At 41.3% G+C, this 25,864-nt stretch overlaps 1 protein-coding gene across 2 annotated transcripts in view; it reads left to right on the forward strand.

The window, feature by feature from the left end:
* LOC127643013 (Fc receptor-like protein 3) overlaps positions 1-25,864 on the forward strand; it is a 106,727-nt gene that overhangs the window by 37,672 nt on the left and 43,191 nt on the right. For both annotated transcript variants that reach the window (XM_052125533.1, XM_052125543.1), the window contains exons 4-6: positions 5,499-5,768; positions 16,376-16,645; positions 17,443-17,709. In XM_052125533.1, the coding sequence (XP_051981493.1) occupies positions 5,499-5,768; positions 16,376-16,645; positions 17,443-17,709 (807 nt within the window). The remainder of the gene's footprint in view (positions 1-5,498; positions 5,769-16,375; positions 16,646-17,442; positions 17,710-25,864) is intronic.

Genomic DNA, 25,864 nt, shown 5'->3' on the forward strand with positions numbered 1-25,864 from the left:
AAATCAGTATACACAGAGACGAAACCAGCGCGTAGTACAAACAGGGGAAGCTAGCGAAATACTAGAGCTGGCAAAGTGAAGGGGTAACTAAACAATAACCAACAAGAGTGAAGCGAAAGGGCAGCGTATATATAGGGGAAAACGAATAGTGCAGGTGAGACTAATAATCTAGTGACTGGAACGAGTGCGGGTGAAACTAATACTCTGGTGATTGTGAGCGAGCGCGAGAGCCAGAGGGGGCGGGTGCAGTTGAAACTAAGAACAGAGAACATGAACGCTAACAAGGGGACTGTGGAGCCAGACAAGGGACGAAAGTAAAACTTACGGAAGACGAAAAGGGACAAAATGGGCAAAGAAGGGGTAAGGGCAAAACGAGACATGGTGAATGTTACATAGCCCCCCCTCAAGGGATCGGATACCAGGCGATCCCAACGAACAAAACCCACAAAAACCCAAAAACAAAGGGCACCAGGGGCAGACAGGCAGACCGGGGGGGCACCAGGGGCAGACAGGCAGACCGGGGGGGGCACAAGAACAAGAGGGCAGTCAAAGGGAAATGAAACAGTCTGCCGGGTCAATGGGCAGTTCAAGGCAAGGTCAGGGGGAACCTAGCGGACAGGCGGTGGCCGGGAGCTCTGGGGGGCAGACATAGGGCAGAGACTGGGTCAGGGGGCCTGGAAGGCGACTGTACGACAGGGACTGGGTCCGGGGGTCTGGGAGGTGACCACAGGACAGGAATAGGGTCAGGAGGCCAGGGATGAGGCAACAGGGCCGGGACAGGGTCAGGAGGCCACCGGACAGGGTCAGGAGGCCAGGGAAGAGGCCACAGGACAGGAAGAGGGTCAGGAGGCCAGGGAAAAGGCCACAGGACAGGAAGAGGGTCAGGAAGCCCGGGAAGAGGAACGGTTACTGGGGGAGCTGGCAGAACCAAGTGAGGAAGGGTTTCCGGGTGCCATAGGGGGCCCAAGAGACAGGGCAGAGGGAGGTGGTGCCGCAGGAGGGTCTAGAGGCGGAGACCTGGAAGGCTCTGGCGGCGGAGCTGATGGAGGCGGCACCGAAGGGGGCTCTAGAGGCGGAGGCCTGGAAGGCTCTGGAGGAGGGGCCGAAGGAGGCTTTAGGGGCGAAGACCTGGCAGGCTCTGTAGTCTCTGGGGGTAGAGTCGTAGGAGGCTCGGGAGGGGGAGCCGTAGGAGGCTCTGGAGGTGGAGCCGTAGGAGGCTCGGGGAGAAAGGCCGTGGAAGACTTGAGAGGCTCTGGAGGCGGAGCCCTGGAAGGCTCGAGTGGCTTGCGTTGGGAGCATCAACGGACTCAGGGACAGACACAGGTGGAACGGTGAAATAAATCAGAAATAGCACGTACCTGCTGCCCCTGGGCCGTGAGCGCTCGGTCATGTCTCCCAACCGTAGATCCTTGTGCAGAACGTGCCTTGTAAATCCGCTCTAGTGAGCTGTGAAGGTCCACCGGGGGATCCATTGTGACTGTTCTGTATGGGTTGGTTATTCTGTAACGCACACACAAGACGAGACTGTCACAATGTCGGGGTAGAACTGCTTTATTGACAAAAAGCAGGCAACAGTACAAAAGGGCAAATCCAGAGAAGAGTGGTCAAGGGGAGCGTAAGGTCGAAGCCGGGAAATCAGTAAACACCAAAGGGGCAAATCCAATGAAGCGTAGTCAAGGGGAGCGTTAGGTCGAAGCCGGGAAATCAGTATACACAGAGACGAAACCAGCGCGTAGTACAAACAGGGGAAGCTAGCGAAATACTAGAGCTGGCAAAGCGAAGGGGTAACTAAACAATAACCAACAAGAGTGAAGCGAAAGGGCAGCGTATATATAGGGGAAAACGAACAGTGCAGGTGAGACTAATAATCTAGTGATTGGAACGAGTGCAGGTGAAACTAATACTCTGGTGATTGTGAGCGAGCGCGAGAGCCAGAGGGGGCGGGTGCAGGTGAAACTAAGAACAGAGAACATGAACGCTAACAAGGGGACTGTGGAGCCAGACAAGGGACAAAAGTAAAACTTACAGAAGACGAAAAGGGACAAAATGGGCAAAGAAGAGGTAAGGGCAAAACGAGACATGGTGAATGTTACATCTTTATACTAAAAGTCAGATTAATGTCAATGTTAATCTGTAATTATTCAGTAAAGTAAACTACAATAACACATTAAATAAATGCTAGACAATGTTGAAGATGATGTAAAAAGCTCCATTCATCAGTGTAACGTAACTTGGTTATACAGGAAATATAAACATTATATTATTATAAAACAATAGTGCATCGATAAATCAAACTGACAGTTGTGATGAATCACATCAATACTGACTTGTGTCAACATATTTATAATAACATATTTATTTTATAAACCGCTACTGTCATCATCCACCAGATTAATCTAACAGATATTGATGAAGCTGGCTAACTAGCTAACACTGACATAGTCTATTGTATAAATAAAGTCAATGTATCATGCAAAGAAAAGTGATTATTTCATACTACAGTCTCACATAGACTGATATCCACACTTAGTTTTATCCTGTCATCTTAACCCTTATCCTGTTCCAGCACTGGAGAGTCAAATATAATATACAGTCTTAAAGTATGTAGTAAAACAATCATAACTGTGTAATTTTAATTATGTTAACTCATCTGTCAGCATGATGTCAGTGAATCACGTTCAGTCTCTTTGTATGTTACGTCATTGTTTTGGTCGATGCTCGTGTCTCTATTGAGGGTGTGCGTGATCACGAGCAACAGGAGCTGCTGCAGTTCACTTAACGGCCACAGGTGTCACTAATAACACAGGTTTCTGAATCTTACATACTGCACCTTTAAGAACTGATGACAGAAAAGCCGTCGATGCACATTTATGACACACTGTTTGTACCAGTGGCGGCTGCTGGTCTTTCAAAGAGGGGAAGCTCATTTTCGGCCTACATTATAAACTTATTTAAAAGTAAATTCTGCCCTACGTTCCTTTTCGAGAAAATGCACTGTGACTCTGTCGTACCAACTAGGCGTCTTTTCCAGTGACTTGACCAGTGTCTTCTCAATGGCCAGCAGACCTAGGCTGCTTAAACGACATTGGCCCCTTGTGTTATATGAAGTGGAATCGTACAAGACTGCTTACAGCAAGAATACATTTTTCCTCCATAAGTTAGCTGTCAGTGATTTTGGAATGAAAGATTCCGAGCGGGAGTTTACGTCACTTTACCTCCTGAGTGACAGCAGGCAGCTAGGCTCCTGATTGGTTAACGCGGCGCAAATTGACGCCAAAGTTCAGATTTTTCAACTCGGGCGGCAGACGCGAATTCGCGTCAAACGCGTGAATGCACAAAATGCACCATTCGCGCGTAACGCGCCAGACACTCAATTCGCGCGAACGAGGCGTATTCGCGTCTACCGCGCCGCGCTCAACGCCTCATTCGCGCCGCAGGAATTTTTTACGCACGTAACGCGTCTTTGCATTGACTTAACATAGAAATCACTCGCGCCTGACGCGCTTTTCGCGTCCGGTGTGAACGCAGCATTACGGGTGTAGGACTTGAGACGCTTTAAACAGGAGAAGCTCCTTTCTACACCTGCAGATGTAGCTCCAATTGTTGCCACTAATGAGAACAGTTTGTAAAGCTGAGGCATTGCACTGTCCAACTCCATGTCTTTGAGGAACACCAAGTAATCACACAGCTTTCCCTTTTTCCATATATTAAACTTGGTAAAACTGAAACAAGGAATGTGGTGTATAATTGTGTGAAATGTATTATGCAAATTGACTAGCAATTTCGCCAAACAAATATAAAGAAATAGGTTGCAGCAGTTTGTCTTTCGACTACACTTGAGAAATCCGCGATGGGACTGAGGCGCGAAATAGCTTCAGTGACTACTTATAGTACAGATTCGCTGTCAATCAAAAGGAGATGCAGTCTTTCGACAGATCCTCCAATCATCACGCGGAAGCCCGGAGTCTGGGCCAGCCCACTCCTCATTCACCCCCAGAGACGCTGAGCGTCCGTGGGCGGGACATAATCGCAGCATTTATCCAATGACCGTCTATTTTCGGAGCACTGAAAAAAACTGTTCAGAGCAGCCCCATTGAAGTCAATGGACGCTCGGCTTCAACAGGGAAATGCACTGATGCTACGGGAATGTATGAGAAGTAAATCGAGTCAGCCGACCTGCTATATGTAATGTAGCTGATTCTGAACGAACTCGTCTTCGAGATGAACGTGTTCTAACGCATTTTTAGTCAATAAATTGTTTACACAATAGTACATATTTGACCATAATTTTTTTGACATTATAGGGTCTTAAAGAAATCCCCACTGGTTTGTACTGAGGCCTAAGACTCAGTTCTCTTTATTTCCACAGAACAGTTCATTGTGAACGCAACTCTGCAGACTCTGTGATTAAAACATAAAATAATACAAAAACATGATGGAATTAAATTCCCGTCTGGTAGAGAATGCACAGATGAAGTCAGAGAGATGTTGACGACTGCTGTAAAACCATCTTTCAAAAATTGGTACTTTTTCGTTAAAATAAAAAAATAATAAAGTTTAAAGTTTGAAATCAAGGTGTCTTGCTTTATTGTGGCTTGAACACCATGATTGATCTGAACTTGTATTAAATCCAGAATATTCCTTTAAGTTATAAATCACAATCTGGAACTGCAGTCTGATACACTCATGATCAATAATGTCTTGAACACACGACTGAGTCTGATACACTCATGATCAATAATGTCTTGAACACATGACTGAGTCTGATACACTCATGATCAATAATGTCTTGAACACACGACTGAGTCTGATACACTCATGATCAATAATGTGTTGAACACACGACTGATGCTGCTTTTACTCCTCTAATATGTGTATACTGACATAAAGTCTCTTGTGTTCATCATCTGCAGCAGTGACTCAAACAATATAGAAATACACTTCAATAGATTCTTGTGTCTGAAACATCCATGAACAAATCACTGCATAGAATTAGTTTTTCTTCATGTTTTTCATATTAAAATAGAGTTTGAGTGTGAGACATCGGATGTCTCAGTCATGATTATATCTGAGCTGTTACAGTGGAGTCGAGCGACAGATATTAAACATGTTTTAGAGTTCATGAGATGAATGTCAATGTGTGATTGATGAAACTGAGACATGATCTCAACATTACTGTCATATGTGTGACTGATCTAATAAATATCATCTCTAAACATGAAAACAACAACAACACTTTGGGAAAGTAGTGAGAGGAATTAAAAATACATAAAAAAGCTTTTTTTGTCATTAAAACGTTCCTGAAATGTGAGTAAATGTGATGAATATATGTAACATAGAACTGACCACCACATGTCAACTGAACACTGATCCCAATTAAATCATCAATTTAATTTCACTGTCAAACACTTTATACACATGAACTTAAAGCAGAAACTCGTGTGTGTGTGTGTGTGTGTGTGTGTGTGTGTGTGTTTGTTTGTTTCTGGTTCTTACAGATAAACCTAAATCTGTTCTGACTGTAAATCCTGAAACATCACCGATATTCAGAGGAGAGACTGTCACTCTCACATGTGACGTACAGGAGACAGAAGTGACAGACTGGACATACAGATTTCAGTGTGGTCGTGATGATCAAGACTCTAATGAGAAAGAGTTCAAGATTACTGCAATGTACAGCGGATACAGTAAATGCTGGTGTATCGCTAGAAGAACATCTAGACTAATCTGGACTCACTGGAGTGATGAAGTGTCATTTCGTGTCATCGGTGAGTGATCATCTGTTATATTATAATCATATGCATCATCAGCAGATCCACAGTTTTCCTGAGCAACTACTGGATGACACATGATGATTGTTTCTGGTCTCGAGACACAACCACTCGAGTGGTGGTGGCATAGTGGCTAAAGCACAGTGAACAGAGTCGAGATGTGTTTTTGACAGTGCTTCATCTGAGTATGTAGATGTCATGATGGTCCGAGGTTTGTTATGTTCATATCATTCACTAATTTGAGTTGTTCTGACTAGGGCTGCAACTATATTTTGATAATCAATTAATATTTAATTATTTCTACGATTTATCGATTAATCGATAAATTTGGTTTGATTTACATGAATGAATTAAAGATTATTTACTCTCACAAAACTTTGAACAAAGCCTGAATCATAAAAAGTTTAAATGTATTATTATTATTATTATTACTTTCAGGACTTGCGAAACAGACTCATCCCGATGCTCACTGTATTACATACGCAGGAAAAAACACTTTTAAAACCGGCACAGCTTGACTGCTGAGACTTCTGATATCCATGAAAGCTGCAGTTAATGACATTGAAAATACCGGCAAAATGGTGATTGATAATGAAAGGAAATTTTTATTTATTTATTTGGCTTGTTTGGCCAGCATAGAACACTTTGATGACCCTGAGAATTCAGCACTGATATAATTAAATCTTCTCTAAAACTGTCCCATTCGTTTGTGCTGGTTCAGTGTTTGAGATATTTAAACATGTTTTTTGGCTGTGATGTCACTCTCCACCTCATGTAGTCCAAGTCGCTCCAAACCGGTGTCGTTCATTTGTGCTGTCAAAAGAAACATCACACCATATTCCTCTCTTTGTATTTAACAAGATATCTTTTGGGAGTCGTGAAATCATGTTACACCCCTTGTCGATCACTCTCACCTGTCTCCATCGTTTGTGCTCACTGCTGGTTTGTGTGCGTTTGGTCTCGTTGAAGAACTCATTTTTAACACAGATTGAATCTTTCATCACGTTAATCTCAAACACATCTCTGTCAGGAATAAATCAGATTTGCTCTGAGATTTAAACCAGAGAATCAAACTTCTCACTTTTCAGCTAAAGTCACTTTTTCTGAAGCTAATATGACCAAATTGTTTAATGTCTAAATTGTCCTTATTAAAATCACTTTAAATGGTTACTTTAATCTTAAAAACTAAAAATTTTAAACTCAGTTATCCTCGATTTATCTACATCAATAGCAAAACATACAATACAAATAAAACTAAACATAGTCAAAGTTAGTAAATAAAATTAATATTAAGAACATATAAATGTGTCCTAAGTCCAAAAGGACACTGACTAAATTTGTTTCTCATAATCCTAAAACTTTATGGTCAAACGCTTGAAATTATTTCTGTACTCAAAAATAAATTGTGCCTAATTATAGATACAAACCTTTTATTTATTTAACATTATTTATTAATTTATTTAACAGTATTTATTTATTTAACAGTATTTAATAAAAAAAACACATTAATTATTCTTTTAAAATTCATCCATTATTTAAGATGTAAATTAGTTTACATCATCTGTTTTACAGTCATTTTAGGGATTTTAGGGTTGTTGACATTATATCGTCATGGCAATTAAGTTTCAAATTGGGTTTAACTTTACACAGATGCGGTAAATAAATGTTTTATCACAGTAAAATCATGTTTACACAGATATTGTTTATGTCGTGTGTGTAAACGTTCAGCCTGACACTCCCAGCACTTTCACTCCACGTTCCCTCTCTCCAGAGTACTAATCACCCACACCTGAAACCTGTTCCCTCATCAATCTGCGTCACAACATAAAAGCTCCACTCTCCGTTCACTCTTTGTCTGATCTCACATGTGAACATAGACTCACTTACCTGCTCCTTCTCCAAGACGTTTCCTGGCTTCCATCTAACGCTCATCGCTCCTTCGTTCCAGTAAACGTACGACGATTATCTCCTCTCCAACACTCCGGCATGTTCAACGCTCCTTCCTCAAAGTGCCTCAGCATTACCTTCCAGCTACTTATTACCAAGTTCTCCTCTCCTACAATCAGGTGTGTCAAGGCTCATCACTTCATCGCCCCTTCATCAACCTCACCTGATACTCACTCCGTTGCACGTCATTGTGCACTCAGTTTCTCCTACTTCCCTTTTCCCTACAATAAACTATACCTCCGGGTTCAACACTATCTTCGAGTCTGTAGTTCTGTTACAGAAGATCAGACCACCAACATCATGAACCCGGAAGGACCCTATCCCCTTCAAGCCCTCGTAGATGCTCTTCAGCAAGCACTCACTCGCAACTTGGATCCTTCCGCTCCGGCATTATCCACCGGCACTTCCGCTATTTCTTCTCCGGGTCATTCCTCGACACCCGTCGCCAACACAGTGCCCTACTCAGGAGTGGCGGAGTACTGCAGTGGCTTTCTGACTCAGTGTTCACTAACTATAGAGATGCAACCACATTGTTTCCCCACAGAACGCTCTAAGGTGGCATTCATCATCTCTCTTCTAACTGGACAAGCATTACAATGGGCCCAACCTCTCTGGGACTCCAATAGCCCCGTAACTCTATCCTTTGACAGCTTCACCCAACACTTCCGGGAAGTTTTTTGTTTCCCCGCAGGGGATACATCGCAAGGTGAACAACTGTATAACCTCTGCCAGGGAAAGAGTTCCATCAACGATTACGCCCTGAAATTTCGCACACTAGCAGCCTCCAGTGGATGGAATGAGTCGTCTCTCCTCACTGTTTACCGCTTGGGGTTGGAACCACGGCTGCGACTACATCTCACTTCTTTTGACGATGCTAGGTGTCTAGAGCGCTTCATACTACTTTCCATACGGGTGGCTAATCGTATGAGGTCTTGTCTTGCCGAGCTGCCTGCGGTGCCACTTCCTCCAGCTGTTGTCCAACCACTCTCCAACTATTCCTATGAACCTGAAGGTGACAACATGCAGCTGGACTCATCTGTACTGTGGAAAGGAGGGACACGTAATCTCTTCGTGTCCCATTCGCCCACCTCGCCCTTTGGTGAGTTATTTACACTCTCCAAGAATCTGCTCTTCCCCACTCTTAACTAAGGTCTCACTTACTGCCTCTGCTTCCACTCTCTCAGTACCAGCGCTCCTCGACTCTGGGTCAGCCGGCAATTTCATCTCTGACACACTCTGCAAATGTCTCCTCCTCCAGAAACACACCTGTGAACCCTGTCTCCAGATCCAAACCATAATTGGCAAACCTTTGGGCAGGGGGTATGTCCGTCACTGGGTCGGCCCCATCAAGCTTCAAGTAGGATGCCTGCACACGGAGGATATCACCCTACTGGTACTAGATAACTCCACTACTGACATAATCCTAGGCCGCCCCTGGCTCGTCCAACACTCTCCCGTCATCTGCTGGTCTTCCGGTGAAGTTCTGAAGTGGGGACCCAAATGCTTCTCCACCTGTTTTCCCAACCTACCTGCTCCAAACCTCTCTACTACTTCCAGAGAATCTGTTGTCCATTTAAACACCACTTCCATCGAAAGCCCGACCAGCTCACAGTCCAGAGAGTTTCCCTCCTGCTACTCACACTTTCAGGACGTATTCTGTCCCCTTCAGGCATCACAACTACCACCTCACCGACCCTGGGACTGCTCTATCGACCTCCTGCCGGGCGAACCTGTACCCAGAGGTAAGATCTACCCTCTCTCCATTCCAGAACAGACTGCCATGGAAGAGTACTTATCGGAGGCTCTCTCTCAGGGTTACATTCGCCCATCCACCTCTCCAGCTGCCTCTAGCTTCTTCTTTGTGGCCAAGAAGGACGGAGGTCTCCGTCCCTGAATTGATTATCGCGCTCTCAACAAGATAACCGTGAAGTTCTGGTATCCTCTTCCCCTAGTCCCTGCTGCCCTGGAGTTGTTGAGAGGAGCGACTATCTTTACCAAGCTTGACCTACGCAGCGCCTATAATCTTATTCGCATTCGGAAGGGAGACGAATGGAAGACTGCTTTCGTCACCCCAACTGGACACTATAAATACCGGGTGATGCCGTATGGTCTGGTCAATGCCCCATCTGTGTTCCAGGGCTTCATGAATGAGGTTTTCCGGGAGTACCTCAATCAGTTTGTCATCGTCTACATCGACGATATTCTTATCTACTCCACAAATGAAACGGCCCATCGCCAGCATGTCGAGCTAGTACTTAAGAAGCTCAGGGACCACCGTCTATACCTCAAGGCCGAAAAGTGTTCCTTTCACCTGCGCTCACTTCAGTTCCTCAGATACAACCTAAGTCCTGAAGGCATCCAGATGGATGAGGGTAAGGTAGAGGCAGTGCGAACCTGGCCCACTCCTACAACCATTAAGGAGCTCTAACGCTTTCTGGGCTTCTCCAACTTCTACTGCTGTTTCATTGAGAACTTCAGTTCCCTCTCTTCTCCTTTGACTTCACTCCTCAAGTCCAAGCCTAAGTCTTTAACCTGGTCCCCCTTGGCCTCCTTGGCCTTCCAACGTCTCAAAACAGCTTTTACAACGGCTCCCCTTCTCTTCCATCCGGACCCTAAAAAGCCCTTCCTTGTAGAAGTAGACGCCTCCACCACCGGCGTGGGAGCTGTCCTCTCCCCTCAACAAGGGAAACTGTCCAGACTTCACCCTTGTGCCTACTTCTCCAGGAAACTCAACTCTGCTGAGCTCAACTACGACATTGGTAACCGGGAGCTTCTGGCAATCAAACTAGCTGTAGAAGAATGGCGACACTGGCTTGAAGGAGCTAAACACCCTTTCCTTGTGCTAACTGACAATAAGAACCTGGAATACCTCCGTGAGGCTCGCCGCCTGAACCCTCGACAAGCACGATGGGCCCTCTTCTTCTCCCGGTTCAACTTCTCTATCTCCTACCGCCCAGGTAACAAGAATGTCAAGGCAGATGCACTGTCTCGTCTCTATGCTCCTGAGGAGATCCAGGAAGTCCCAGATACCATTCTTTCTCCCAACATCGTGGTTAGTCCCATTCAATGGTCCTTGGACGAGGACATCGCCGAAGCAACCGTCACCGAGCCAGCTCCTCCTAACTGCCCTGCAGACAAAACCTACGTTCCCACTTCACTACGTATAATCCTCATCGATTCCCTTCACTCCTCCTTGGGTACTGGTCATCCCGGGAGTAACAGAACTCTCTCCCTTCTCCAGGACAAATTCTGGTGGCCACGTATGGAACTTGACGTTCGAAGGTATCTCCAAGGATGTGTGGAATGTGCCATCTCCCGAACCCCGCGCCGAATTCCTGCAGGCAAACTCCTTCCTCTACCTGTTCCTCGTCGCCCCTGGTCACATCTAGGGGTAGACTTCATCACTGATCTACCCTCTTCCGAAGGTTACTTGCATCCTGGTCGCAGTAGACCGTTTCTCAAAGGCCTGCAAACTACTTCCCCTCAAGGGTCTCCCCACAGCCCTAGAAACTGCTGAGGCCCTTTTCAATCAGGTGTTCCGCAACTACGGAGTCCCTGAAGACATAGTCTCAGATCGCGGACCTCAGTTTATCTCCCGAGTCTGGAAGGCCTTCTTTTCTCTCCTGGGGGTAACCATCAGTCTCACTTCAGGTTACCATCCTCAGAGTAATGGACAGACGGAAAGGAAGATACAGGAAATCGGCCGCTTCCTCATAACCTGCTGTCATCATCGACAAAATCGTTGGAGTCGTTTCCTTCCCTGGGCTGAGTATGCCCAGAACTCCCTACGACAATCCTCCACCAAGCTCACCCCATTCCAATGTGTGTTGGGCTACCAACCCCCCTTATTCCCATGGTCCGGGGATCCCTCGGAGCTACCAGCCGTCGATCACTGATTCCGAGAGAGTGAGAGAGCCTGGAACTTGGCTCACCACCACCTGCAACGCGCAATACACCGTCAGAAGGGTTCTGCCGACACACGCAGACCTCCCACTCCGATCTACCATCCTGGACAAAGGGTTTGGCTGTCCACAAGAGACATCAGGTTACGCCTCCCTTGCAAAAAGCTAAGTCCCTGTTTCATTGGCCCCTTCACAATCTCCAAACAGATTAACCCTGTCACCTTCCAACTCCCACCAGAATTCCATATACACCCTACCTTTCATGTCTCTCTGCTAAAACCTCACCACCCAACTCTCTCTCTTTGCTCCACGGAACAGGACCCTACGGATGCGCCTCCCCAACCATTACCCCTAGAAGATGGTCCTGCTTTCGCAGTCCGAGACATCCTGGACTCCCGGCGCCGTAGAGGTCGCTTGGAGTATCTCATCGACTGGGAGGGATATGGACCAGAGGAAAGATCGTGGATACCTCGTGATGACATCTTGGATCCCACCCTTCTTTCCCACTTCCACGATACCCACCCAGATCGACCTGCTCCTCGTGGTCGTGGGCGCCCCAGACGCCGGACTACACGCCCCTCTTGAGCAGCCCCTGGAGGGGGGGGTAATGTAACAGTTCAGCCTGACACTCCCAGCACTTTCACTCCACGTTCCCTCTCTCCAGAGTACTAATCACCCACACCTGAAACCTGTTCCCTCATCAATCTGCGTCACAACATAAAAGCTCCACTCTCCGTTCACTCTTTGTCTGATCTCACACGTGAACATAGATTCACTTACCTGCTCCTTCTCCAAGACGTTTCCTGGCTTCCATCTAACGCTCATCGCTCCTTCGTTCCAGTAAACGTACGACGATTATCTCCTCTACAACGCTCCGGCATGTTCAACGCTCCTTCCTCAAAGTGCCTCAGCATTACCTTCCAGCTATCGCCATTCCGGGCTCCTCGCTCCTTCATCACAGCGACTTATTACCAAGTTCTCCTCTCCTACAATCAGGTGTGTCAAGGCTCATCACTTCATCGCCCCTTCATCAACCTCCCTGTCATGTTATGTCTCACTTCTGTTCTTTCCCTCTACTCTGTCTCCCTCTGTTGGTCGTTCTATGTTACTTTCCCTCTCCTTTCCTCCGCTCCCAGCTGTTTCTCATCTTCCCTGAGTTCCTCATTAATCCACCTGTTCCCTCTTTCCTCTGATTAGCTCTCTATTTCCCTCCTTGCTCTCACTACATTCTCTGTCGGATTCTCTCTCAGTTATACTATCACTAAGAAGCAACTACAGCCTTATTTGTCTCTGTCCAGAGTCCTGTCCTGTTGTAACTATACTGTTCCCCACTAATGACCATCTCTGTGCCCAGTTACCTGACGCCACGAGCGACTGGTACTCTACAGCTACCCTCTGCCTTGGGAGAGACCCACTGCCTGTTGTCGCTTCTCCACTCTCCCTGTGAGCTACCCGTGGACCACTACCGCTCGAAGAGAGCGTTTGTTTTGCAAAGAGGATAATGTACAAAGTGTTTGTATTAAATAAAAATGTGAGAAAATCCGTCTGGTAATATACTGTAGACAAAATAACATCATTTTGTCATATAACACGTTTAATAGCATTACTTCCTCATATAATAAGTTTAATTTCCTATTTATCTGCCCTACAATACTAAATATTTGCTTGCTTCAATATTAAAATAATAATAATTTTAAAATGATTATCTATATTCAATAAAAGACTGTGATTGGTGCATCCTGAACAGCAGTGAGGAAGGTAATATGTGCCCCATGAAAACATCATTTATGCTTCAGAAGACGTACGACAACAATTTATACATGAACAATGACACTAATAAACTTTAATAATCATTCAAATTAAACATAGTATAAAGTTCAACTATTTTCTGAGGTAAAATTGCTCAAATGTTGGTCAGGACATTTCTGATTTTCTGAAAGTTTCAGTATTTTATTATTTTAATATGTGGTCTTGGACTGCCTCTATCCAGCAGCATCATTCAAATACAATAGTTTGCAGTTACAGATTTCATTGTTGAAATTCAGTATTTGTAGTCAGATTCATTTAATCCCAGAGTCAGGGGCGAAAATTTCATCAAAATGTTGGGGGGGACAATAAACATAACAATTCTCAAGAGCAATTTTTGAAGGGGACACCAATGGGTTTTTGTTGTTGCCCCGTTTGCATTTGTATTATTTTATTTCTTAAATAATTATTTTAAGAATATCATTATATTATTTACAATACACATATTTTAATGATATTTTAGGGGGGAACAACCCTCAGAAAACTGATTTGCACCTTTAAGATGATGTCATTGAAGCCACTCATGAGATTGATATCTATATCCACACTTAGTTTTATCCTGTCATCTTAACCCTTATCCTGTTCCAGCACTGGAGAGTCAAATATAATATACAGTCTCAAAGTTTGTAGTAAAACAATCATAACTGTGTAAATTAAAATTAAAAAGTTTAAAATTAAAAGTTATGTTAATATCTGTCAACATGATGTCGGTGAATCACGTTCAGTCTCTTTGTACATTACGTCATTGTTTTGGTCGATGCTCGTGTCTCTATTGAGTGTGTGCGTGATCACGAGCAACAGGAGCTGCTGCAGTTCACTTAACGGCCACAGGTGTCACTAATAACACAGGTTTCTGAATCTTACATACTGAACCTTTAAGAACTGATGACAGAAAAGCCGTCAATGTGCATTTATGACACACTGTTTGTACTGAGGCCTAAGACTCAGTTCACTTTATTTCCACAGAACAGTTCATTGTGAAGGCAACTCTGCAGACTCTGTGATTAAAACATAAAATAATACAAAAACATGATGTATTTCTCCAGACAATGAAATTCCTGTTTTTACAATTTCATTTTTACTTAAAATAAATAAACAATTTAGTTTCAAGTTTGAAATCAAGGTGTCTTGCTTTATTGTGGCTTGAACACCATGATTGATCTGAACTTGTATTAAATCCAGAATATTCCTTTAAGTTATAAATCACAATCTGGAACTGCAGTCTGATACACTCATGATCAATAATGTCTTGAACACACGACTGAGTCTGATACACTCATGATCAATAATGTCTTGAACACACGACTGAGTCTGATACACTCATGATCAATAATGTCTTGAACACACGACTGAGTCTGATACACTCATGATCAATAATGTGTTGAACACACGACTGAGTCTGATACACTCGTGATCAATAATGTGTTGAACACACGACTGAGTCTGATACACTCATGATCAATAATGTGTTGAACACACGACTGAGTCTGATACACTCGTGATCAATAATGTCTTGAACACACGACTGAGTCTGATACACTGATGATCAATAATGTCTTGAACACACGACTGAGTCTGATACACTCATGATCAATAATGTCTTGAACACACGACTGAGTCTGATACACTCATGATCAATAATGTCTTGAACACACGACTGAGTCTGATACACTCATGATCAATAATGTGTTGAACACACGACTGAGTCTGATACACTCGTGATCAATAATGTGTTGAACACACGACTGAGTCTGATACACTCATGATCAATAATGTGTTGAACACACGACTGAGTCTGATACACTCGTGATCAATAATGTGTTGAACACATGACTGAGTCTGATACACTCATGATCAATAATGTCTTGAACACACGACTGAGACTGATACACTCATGATCAATAATGTCTTGAACACATGACTGAGTCTGATACACTCATGATCAATAATGTCTTGAACACACGACTGAGTCTGATACACTCATGATCAATAATGTCTTGAACACATGACTGAGTCTGATACACTCATGATCAATAATGTCTTGAACACATGACTGAGTCTGATACACTCATGATCAATAATGTCTTGAACACACGACTGAGTCTGATACACTCATGATCAATAATGTCATGAACACACGACTGAGTCTGATACACTCATGATCAATAATGTCTTGAACACACGACTGAGTCTGATACACTCATGATCAATAATGTGTTGAACACACGACTGAGTCTGATACACTCATGATCAATAATGTCTTGAACACATGACTGAGTCTGATACACTCATGATCAATAATGTGTTGAACACAGGACTGATGCTGCTTTTACTCCTCTGATGTGTTTATACTGACATAAAGTCTCTTGTGTTCATCATCTGCAGCAGTGACTCAAACAATATAGAAATACACTTCAATAGATTCTTGTGTCTGAAACATCCATGATGAAATCACTGCATAGAATTTGTTTTTCATATTAAAATAGAGTTTGAGTGTGAGACATCGGATGTCTCAGTCATGATTATATGTGACCTGTTACAGTGGAGTCGAGCGACAGATATTAAATATGTTTTAGAGTTCATGAGATGAATGTCAATGTGTGATTGATGAAACTGAGACATGATCTCAACATTACTGTCATATGTGTGACTGATCTAATAAATATCGTCTCTAAACATGAAAACAACAACAACACTTTGGGAAAGTAGTGAGAGGAATTAAAAATACATAAAAAAGCTTTTTTTTGTCATTAAAACGTTCCTGAAATGTGAGTAAATGTGATGAATATATGTAACATAGAACTGACCACCATATGTCAACTGAACACTGATCCCAATTAAACCATCAATTTCATTTCACTGTCAAACACTTTATACACATGAACTTAAAGCAGAAACTCATGTGTGTTTGTAAAGTGAGAGTTGTGTGTTTGTTTCTGGTTCTTACAGATAAATCTGTTCTGACTGTAAATCCTGAAACATCACCGATATTCAGTGGAGAGACTGTCACTCTCACATGTGACGTACAGGGGACAGAAGAGACAGACTGGACATACGGATGGTTTTGTGATGGTCGTGATGTTCAAAACTTTAATAAGATGACATATGTCATTAACAATATTAGTGTACGAAACAAGCAGAAATGTAAGTGTCGAGGTACCAGAACATCAAGGCCGTTCTCCTCTGATTGGAGTGATGATGTCATTCTTAATGTCATCGGTGAGTGATCGTCTGTTACATTATAATCAAATGCACCAAATAAATGTGTAGATGTAATAATTCAAAAGGATCTTAATGGATTTGCAGTTTTCCAGTTTGATTGATTACACTCAGAAAAAGAAAAAAGACTAGACTAGAAATTGAGAGAATATTCTGGGTTTAATACAATTTAATCTCAATTGACAGAATTTGTAGCGTAATGTTGATAACCACAAAAACTATTTTGACTCGCATCTCATTTTCTTTAAGAAATCGAGGTTACAGTGAGTCACTTACAATGGAAGTCAATGGGGTTGAAATGTGAAGCTTAAAATGTAAAAAACACACATTAATTATTCTTTTAAAATTCATCCATTATTTAAGATGTAAATTAGTTTCATCATCACTTTTACAGTCATTTTAGGGATTTTAGGTTTGTTGACATTATATCGTCATGGCAATGAAGTTTTATAACTTTACACAGATGCGGTAAATAAATGTTTTATCACAGTAAAATCATGTTTACACAGATATTGTTTATGTCGTGTGTCTATACTTCTGAAACTGAGAGTATTTTATTGTTTACAGATTGACCCCCATTTACTTCCATTGTAAGTGTCTCACTGTCATCTTCAGTTTTGCTTTTATTAAATAAAAGGAGGGACGAGCCAAAATGATTTTTTGTGGTAATCAATATTATTCCTCAAATGCATCGATTGAGCTGAACTTGTATTAAACCCAGAATATTCCTTTAAGTTATAAATCAACATGTGTGTTTTGTAAAGTGAGAGTTGTGTGTTTGTTTCTGGTTCTTACAGATAAACCTGTTCTGACTGTAAATCCTGAAACATCACCGATATTCAGAGGAGAGACTGTCACTCTCACATGTGACATACAGGGGACAGAAGAGACAGACTGGAGATACAGATTTCAGTGTGATGATGATGATGTTCAAGACTCTAATAAGAAAGAGTTCAAGTTTACTCTAATGGACAGCAGATACAGTAAATGCAAGTGTATCGCTATCAGAACATCTACACAATTCAGCACTTCCTGGAGTAATGAAGTGTCATTTACTGTCATCGGTGAGTGATCATCTGTTATATTATAATCATATGCATCATCAGCAGATCCACAGTTTTCCTGAGCAACTACTGGACGACACATGATGATTGTAATTGCCTGTTTTGTGTTTCTGGTCTCGAGACACAATGTAAAAACTACCGAAACGAGCGATTCAGACGGAGAACAACAAACATTTAAGTGTTATTTGGAGTCAAAATGACTTTCAGGATCAACTTGTGAAGTTATTGTCTGTCAGAACAACTCAAATTAGTGAATGATATGAACATAACAAACCTCGGACCATCACTTCATGACATCTACATACAAAAATACGTCTTCCCTCTTAACCCCGCCGCTGTCAAAATTTAAAATAAAACAAAATTATTAGAAGTTGTGATCAAAGTCAGAATAATTTCAGAACATTTTCAGAACATTTTCTTTCTTTTTTTTTACCATCACAAACTTTTTTTACCGTCACCTGCAGCACAAACTAAAAGTCCACACCGGTGAACACGGTTTGGGAATATTGGTACTGGAGGTGCAGAATACATTAAATGTGAACATCTACAGCAGTTTAAGAAGTTTAGACAGATGTGTGAGAAATGTTGCTCTCACAATCCTTATTGCGGGGATTCATTTCCAGGAAGTCCGTACACCACAATCTGTACAATATTCACACTGGGGAACACGGTTTGGGAAAATTGACATTAAAGATGTAGAATGCATTAAAACATCTACTGCACACACACACACACACACACACACACACACACACACAATGATTATAGTAACACAGGCTACAGTAATAATAAACTGGTAAACATTCATTGAAACACACACACTGAACATCTACTGCTGCACACACACACAGACACTGAACATCTACTGCTGCACACACACACACACACACTGAACATCTACTGCTGCACACACACACTGAACATCTACTGCTGCACACACACACACACACACACACACACACACACACACACACACACACACACTGAACATCTACTGCTGCACACACACACACACACACTGAACATCTACTGCTGCACACACACACTGAACATCTACTGCTGCACACACACACACACACACACACACACACACACACACTGAACATCTACTGCTGCACACACACACACACACAGACACTGAACATCTACTGCTGCACACACACACACACACACACACACACACACACACTGAACATCTACTGCTGCACACACACACACACACACACACACTGAACATCTACTGCTGCACACACACACACACACACACTGAACATCTACTGCTGCACACACACACACACACACAGACACTGAACATCTACTGCTGCACACACACACACACACACACAGACACTGAACATCTACTGCTGCACACACACACACACACACTGAACATCTACTGCTGCACACACACACACACACACACACACACTGAACATCTACTGCTGCACACACACACACACACACACACACACACACACACACACACACTGAACATCTACTGCTGCACACACACACACACACACACACACTGATCATCTACTGCTGCAGTAATGTGTTTTACTCGAGTGCTTCTCCGTTTATCACAACAAAGGTTTGAAAGCACTGATTGTTGTCTCCAATCATCAGGACAGATGGAGATTCAGTGTGTTTAAACATGTCGCAGGAATTCAGACATATTGAAAAATATAAATTAATAAATAAAACTAAATATATTGTAAATCTGCATCAATGTAAGAAGAATTCAACTCAACTTTTGTCATTACGCTGAAAACACTCTAGTTTCATTGAAGTTCATGGGACACAGTTATTTTGTAATCTGCACAGCCAGTATATGATGCTGAAATCCAACATGGTGGACACATCAATAAAATCCTCACATGACATCTCAGGAGAGACGAGATCCAATGTGTGAACTTATTTCCCCATATTTCATTAGGGCTTAAATTCATCAATTATTTATTTTCATTTCAGAGCAAATATTGATTTAAAGGAATAGTCCACCCAAAATGAATCATTTAACTCACCCTCATGTTGTTCCAAACCTGCATGACTTTTGGTCATCTTCAGAAGATAAATGAAGATATTTGAGCTCAGATGTTTTTGTCCTTGTAATCAAAAGCAACAAATCAAAACATTCATGTTCTCCATGTGACTCAAATCAGAAGTGTTGAAGCAACACAATAATTTTATATGATGAACTTATATTTTAATAAGTCATTATTTACTATCAAATCAAATCATGACACTCATTCTAACTTGCATACACAGATACGAGAATACTGCCATTAAATCAAAGCTAATGTTATGACATCATGACGTCACTGAGAATCAATGAGGTTTGATGCTAGCAGAGGTGTGTGATGTCATTTTGTATCTGTCATGTGTGTTTGCTGATCGTGTTGTGATTTGATTTGAGTGTGTATCTTCTTCTTTCGGCTGCTCTCATCAGGGGTCACCACAGCGGATGATCCGCATCTTTTATTTGGCACGATTTACATCCTATATGAAATTAATCATGACATACACAACATAAATGTGTGTGTGTATATATATATATATATATTACAGCTGTCAATTTATTACAATTTGTAATCAATTACATGACATGCCGATTAATTATTCAGATTAATCACAATTAATTGTGCGCATTCATTGCTGAGAAAACTCCAAATAAATAATTCAAGCACATTGCATTATTGTTACAACACAAAAAGTGCCTTTATAAGTCAATATTGTGTGTTTTAATACGATATCAGCATCATAAGCGTGTCACAGCACAATCTATACTGAGCAACTGAATTGGCAGATTTAGGGGTCGTTTTTCTTGTATTCTGTCTGGGAATGGTTTTTTGTCTTTGTAGACTGACGTTTTCCTCCTTTGCATCACGTCTCGCTGATTTCAGTGACATAATTAAAGGCTGTTTCACACAGAATGTGATATTGTGTTTCACTGCGCTGCTTTTAATTGTATTTCTGAGTCAGATGTTTTTGACCTTTGTAATTAATCGCACTGAAATAAAGTGTTAAATTGACATCCCTAATATACAGTATATATATATATATATATATATATATAGCTCGGTCAAAAGCGCGACATTATGAGGGGTGCTGAGATTACGTCACCTCCTCAGGAAACTGATCTTTATCCCATGTGTGCACACTGGTATCCTCACAGGTCAGGGTTTGATCGGTGTACAGAGTCGCCGGACACGTTCCCGAGAATGGAGCATGTATTATGGCTCAGGAGGACGTGATGTCATGTGACCCAAATATATATATATATATATATATATAATTACTTCTGATTTTAAATATATATTTGTGTCACATGACGTGACATCACGTCCTGTACATGAGCATAGAAGATTTAACCGGAAGAGTTTCAAGTAGTTAAAAACATCTTCATTATTTATTAGTTTCTTACAAACACGCAGCGGTTTGCTTCAGAAGACCTTCATTGAGCGACTGGATCATATGGATTACCGATTAATCGGCCGATTTTTTGCATTTTTAACATAATCGGCATCGGCCAATATCCAAGTATATCAAGCCGATTATTAGGCAGGCGCATCTGTGGGCAGCCTAGTGTTGTTGTGGAACACGTGTTGGACGCACGCTGCCCCTAGAGTCATTTTCCAGCAGAGTGAGGAAGGTTAAGTTCCTTGGAGAAAACAGTAAGGATTAAATTTGTATAACTTCTTTATATTTAATTAAAAACTTTTGATATGTTACTGCCAACTTCAAGAAAAAACGCGACAACCGCGATAGGCGACATGACGTTCGGCTACTTTGGATATTGATAGCGTAGTTGAAGTTGCATTATCACAGCAGAAGGGTTGCTATCATGTCACAATAAGCAATTCTTCACATTAAGCAAGAATTTTGCAATTACAGACAGTGAATCTGAGACTTTTATTTGTTCTGTTTGTGTGCCTTATATTTGAGAGGGTTGTCACTCAATGCAGAGAAATAAGTAATAAAAAAGATACCAACGCACTATAGGCTATTGAAGGACTGGCTTTGGTAAGCTCGGACGTTATCGGTTCTGCTGTCGGTACTGGAGAAATTAAGAAAATACATTTATTATTGCTATAAAGAGAAAGTTATTTTATCTCGCCAGCCATTTCTATAATAATAATATGAAACCATTTGTCTGTGATGCAATTTATTTATTCAGAGAGAGAGAGAGAGAGAGAGAGAGAGAGAGAGAGAGAGAGAGAGAGAGAGAGAGAGAGAGCGGGACAGAGAGAGAGAGAGAGAGAGAGAGAGAGAAGTTTTTTTTTTTTAATTTTATAACACCTTTATTAAAAAAAAATTCTAAAAAAAGATTACAAAAACCTTCATTAGATTATCCCATAATCTCGGGAAAAGACAACACATCATTATCCACCCAATACAGCAATTTTTCTACACTCCAAATGTCTTCAAACTTTTCCACATTCTTCATAGATAGATAAAAAATAAAATCATGCCTTACTCTGGCTTTTATAAGCTTTTTGAAACACAATTCAACTACACAATTTGAATCTTAAAGAATCTTATATCTTCTACTAACATATGTAGCCATTTTTGCTTGTCCTAAAATGAAGTTTAACAACAGTCCTTTCCTCTTCTTTTTTTTACAATATTCAAAACCAAAAATATACACCGACATTGTAAACCTCTCATTGACAGAAGAAAACAAAGTTTCCAATAAGACAAAAAGAGATTTCTGTCTCTCACAATGGGTAAAACAGTGAAAAATTGTTTCTCTGTCAGTACAAAAAGGGCATTTATCTTGCACAGTTGGGTTCAAGATTGAAATAAAAGCATTAACTGCAATAATGCCATGTAATACTCACCACTGCAGATCTCCAACTTTTTTAGTCAATGGTGGCTTGTAAATTGAACCCCAAACAGGCTTAATTTGAACCTCAACATTTAAGTGGCTTCTCCATGGCATATCCACACGTTGTAATTTGTCTTTATTTATCGCTCGTACACACACTTGATATAAACTCGTGCCCCCCATTGTATCAAAGACAATATCTCTTAAAATCTTTGGGGTGGCTGAAGAATTCTCCATTTCTAAAACAGTCTTAGGTATAACCATACTTGGAAAGCGATCCATTTCATTTGGGACAGTTCGTAACGATAAAAAAGTCCAATCTTCTTTACTCCTTGTCTCTCGAAATTTTTTCAACAGAAGATGAATTGTCCTTGTTGATCTTATGCCCAGTTTCTGTGCAAATGCATCAGCATTGTCCAAAGTCTTACCAGCCACTTCCATTAGGCCCTTCATTTTCACAATCTTAGCATTTGTCAAAACCTGTTTTAACCACGGTGTTGTATCATCACATAAATCCAAACGTGCACCATTAATCAGAGGTTCTTCTAAAAACCATTGTAAAGACTTGTAGGGCTAGGATCTTTTGATTTGTACCACACACCAAGCTTTTCTCACACTTTCATAAAAGGAGAAATAAACCCAAAATCAAATTTAGTGCAGTCCGTCCAAAAAATATTTTTTCCAAAGCCCCCCTCACCAACCTTACCTAAAAGGCAAGAAGTTAATCCAGCCCACACTACATTTGATTTATATAAGAATCTCTGAACAAATTGCAGCCTAAAGGTTGCTTTTCTACTCTTGAGGTCTACAATACCTTGACCACCTTCTTCCTTCTGAAGATACAACACAGCCCTCGGCACCCAATGCAATTTATCCCAAAAAAAGTTTGTCATTTTGACTTGTATTTTTTCAAGAAGCCCAACAGGAGGCTCTGAAACAGATAAACATAATGAGGAGGCTACCAGATTGTTAATGATCAGAGCCCTTCCCCTAAAATACATTTTAGACAATATCCATTTCCACCTTTCTAATCTTCCTTCAAAATTTTCACACACATTCTCCCAATTTTTCTTATTAGTTGATTTATCGCCTATGAAGATTCCAAGGTATTTTAAACCACCCTGTGACCAGCTCATTCCACCTGGCAAAAACAGTTTTTCCTCCTTCCACTCTCCAACTAAATATGCTGCACTTTTGGCCCAATTCACTTTTGCAGAAAAAAATTTCCCATACCTATTAACAATATCCACTAGCTTATTAATATCATTCTGCCCACTAATCAAAACCATTATATCATCAGCATATGCTGACAGTTTTATCGGTGGAAAGAGATTTTCACAATCAAAACCATCTAACTCTGCTCTGATTTTATTTAACATTGGTTCTAAAGTTATCGAATACAGCATACCTGATAGGGCACAACCTTGTCTTATACCTCTTCGAATTTTAAAAGGACTACCTAAACCACCATTGACTTTCAATATACTTTTAATGTCACCATAGAGCACTTTAATCATAGTAATAAACTCAGGGGGGAAACCAAATGCCTTAAGAGTATGCCATAAAAACTGATGTTCCACCCGGTCAAAAGCCTTTTCCTGGTCCAGAGAAATCAGACCAACCTTTTGATCAAAGAGTCTAGAGACTTCCAGAACATCTTGAATCAAAGATATGTTGTCCACTATTGATCTGTTGGGTACACAATAAGACTGATCTATATGGATCACCTGCCCCAAAACCTCCCTCAGTCTGTTGGCCAAAGTTTTTGACAGAATCTTGTAATCGGTGCATAACAAAGACACTGGTCTCCAATTCTTAACCTCTTTGAGGTCACCTTTCTTCGGAAGCAGAGTTAAGACTGCTCTCCTGCAGCTTATTGGCAGTCGCCCTTCAGACAGACTGCTACTTAATACTGCAAGCAAGTCTTCTCCCAAGAAGTACCAGTATGCCTTATAAAATTCCACAGGCAGCCCATCTAGAAGAAGAAAACTTTATTTCAGACCCAGGAGGATCCATATCACAATAAAAACATACACAAAAAAAAATATATATATATATATATATATATATATATATACATATATATATACACATATATATATATATACACACACATATATAAATCTACATACATACACATACTAACACACATACATACATATATACATACATACATATACAAAAATACAAAGTCTTCCATAATGTTCAGTGAATAATATACAGACATGTTCGCCAATGGTTCCACAGTCTGGAAGAAAATCTGACAGAACTACGTACAGGGTTAGCCAAAACATTAATTAAGTCATTTTCTGACTCAGATACCCTACACATAAATTTATACATAAGGTTACGTAAGACAGCAGAGCAGGTAGGTACCCCGATACTGACAAACATATGGCTTGCACTGGAGCTTCTCGGAGCTCTCAGCAGCAGCCTCATGCTGTCATTATAAGCCACTATAAGTTTTCTAATGCTGCTTTGCTTATAACGACACCACAGGTAGGCCGTATACAAAGGTGTACAAAACGCTTTAAAGAGTAAGATCTTCACAGATACCGAGCACATGCTAAACTTACGACACAGCATATTCGCTTGAGCATACAGCTTCCGACGCTGCCTATAGATATCCTTATCATCAGAAAGATCACTTGCAATAATATGGCCCAAATATGTAATCTCACTACACACCATAAGTGCAGCGCCAGACAGATAGAAGTCAGGGAAGGTTGACTGTCTGTCTTCTCTACTTCTGACAATCATGATCTTACTCTTTTTAGCATTATATTTTATATCAAAATCAACACCATATTGTGTGCATACTCTCAAAAGCTGTTGGAGACCAGCACTATATGGGCTAAAGATGACCAAATCATCTGCGTACATAAGGTGATTAATTAATAAGTCACCAACCCTACAGCCTGTACCACATGCGTTTAAAATCAAGGACAACTCATTCATATACATATTAAAAAGAAAAGGAGACAGAATTCCTCCCTGACGAACACCATTGGTCACTTGGAAGGGAACAGATGTTACATTCCCCCATCTCACTCTCATCGTCTGATGCGAGTACCAATACACCAAGATTCTAATTAAAAAACCAGGGACCCCACTTTTGGACAATTTCAAAAATAATTTCTCATGATTAACACGATCAAACGCTTTAGAAGCATCAATGAAACACAAGAACATTGTGGAATTTTGCCTATTATATTTATCTAAAATTTCTTTCAGTGCAAAAATACAGAAATCAGTGCCATGATTTTGTTTAAAACCAAACTGGTTATCAATAGACAGAACATACCTCTCAAGTCTACACAATATAAC

The sequence above is a fragment of the Xyrauchen texanus genome, chromosome 1 (assembly GCF_025860055.1).
Source record: "Xyrauchen texanus isolate HMW12.3.18 chromosome 1, RBS_HiC_50CHRs, whole genome shotgun sequence".
Lineage (NCBI taxonomy): Eukaryota > Metazoa > Chordata > Actinopteri > Cypriniformes > Catostomidae > Xyrauchen > Xyrauchen texanus.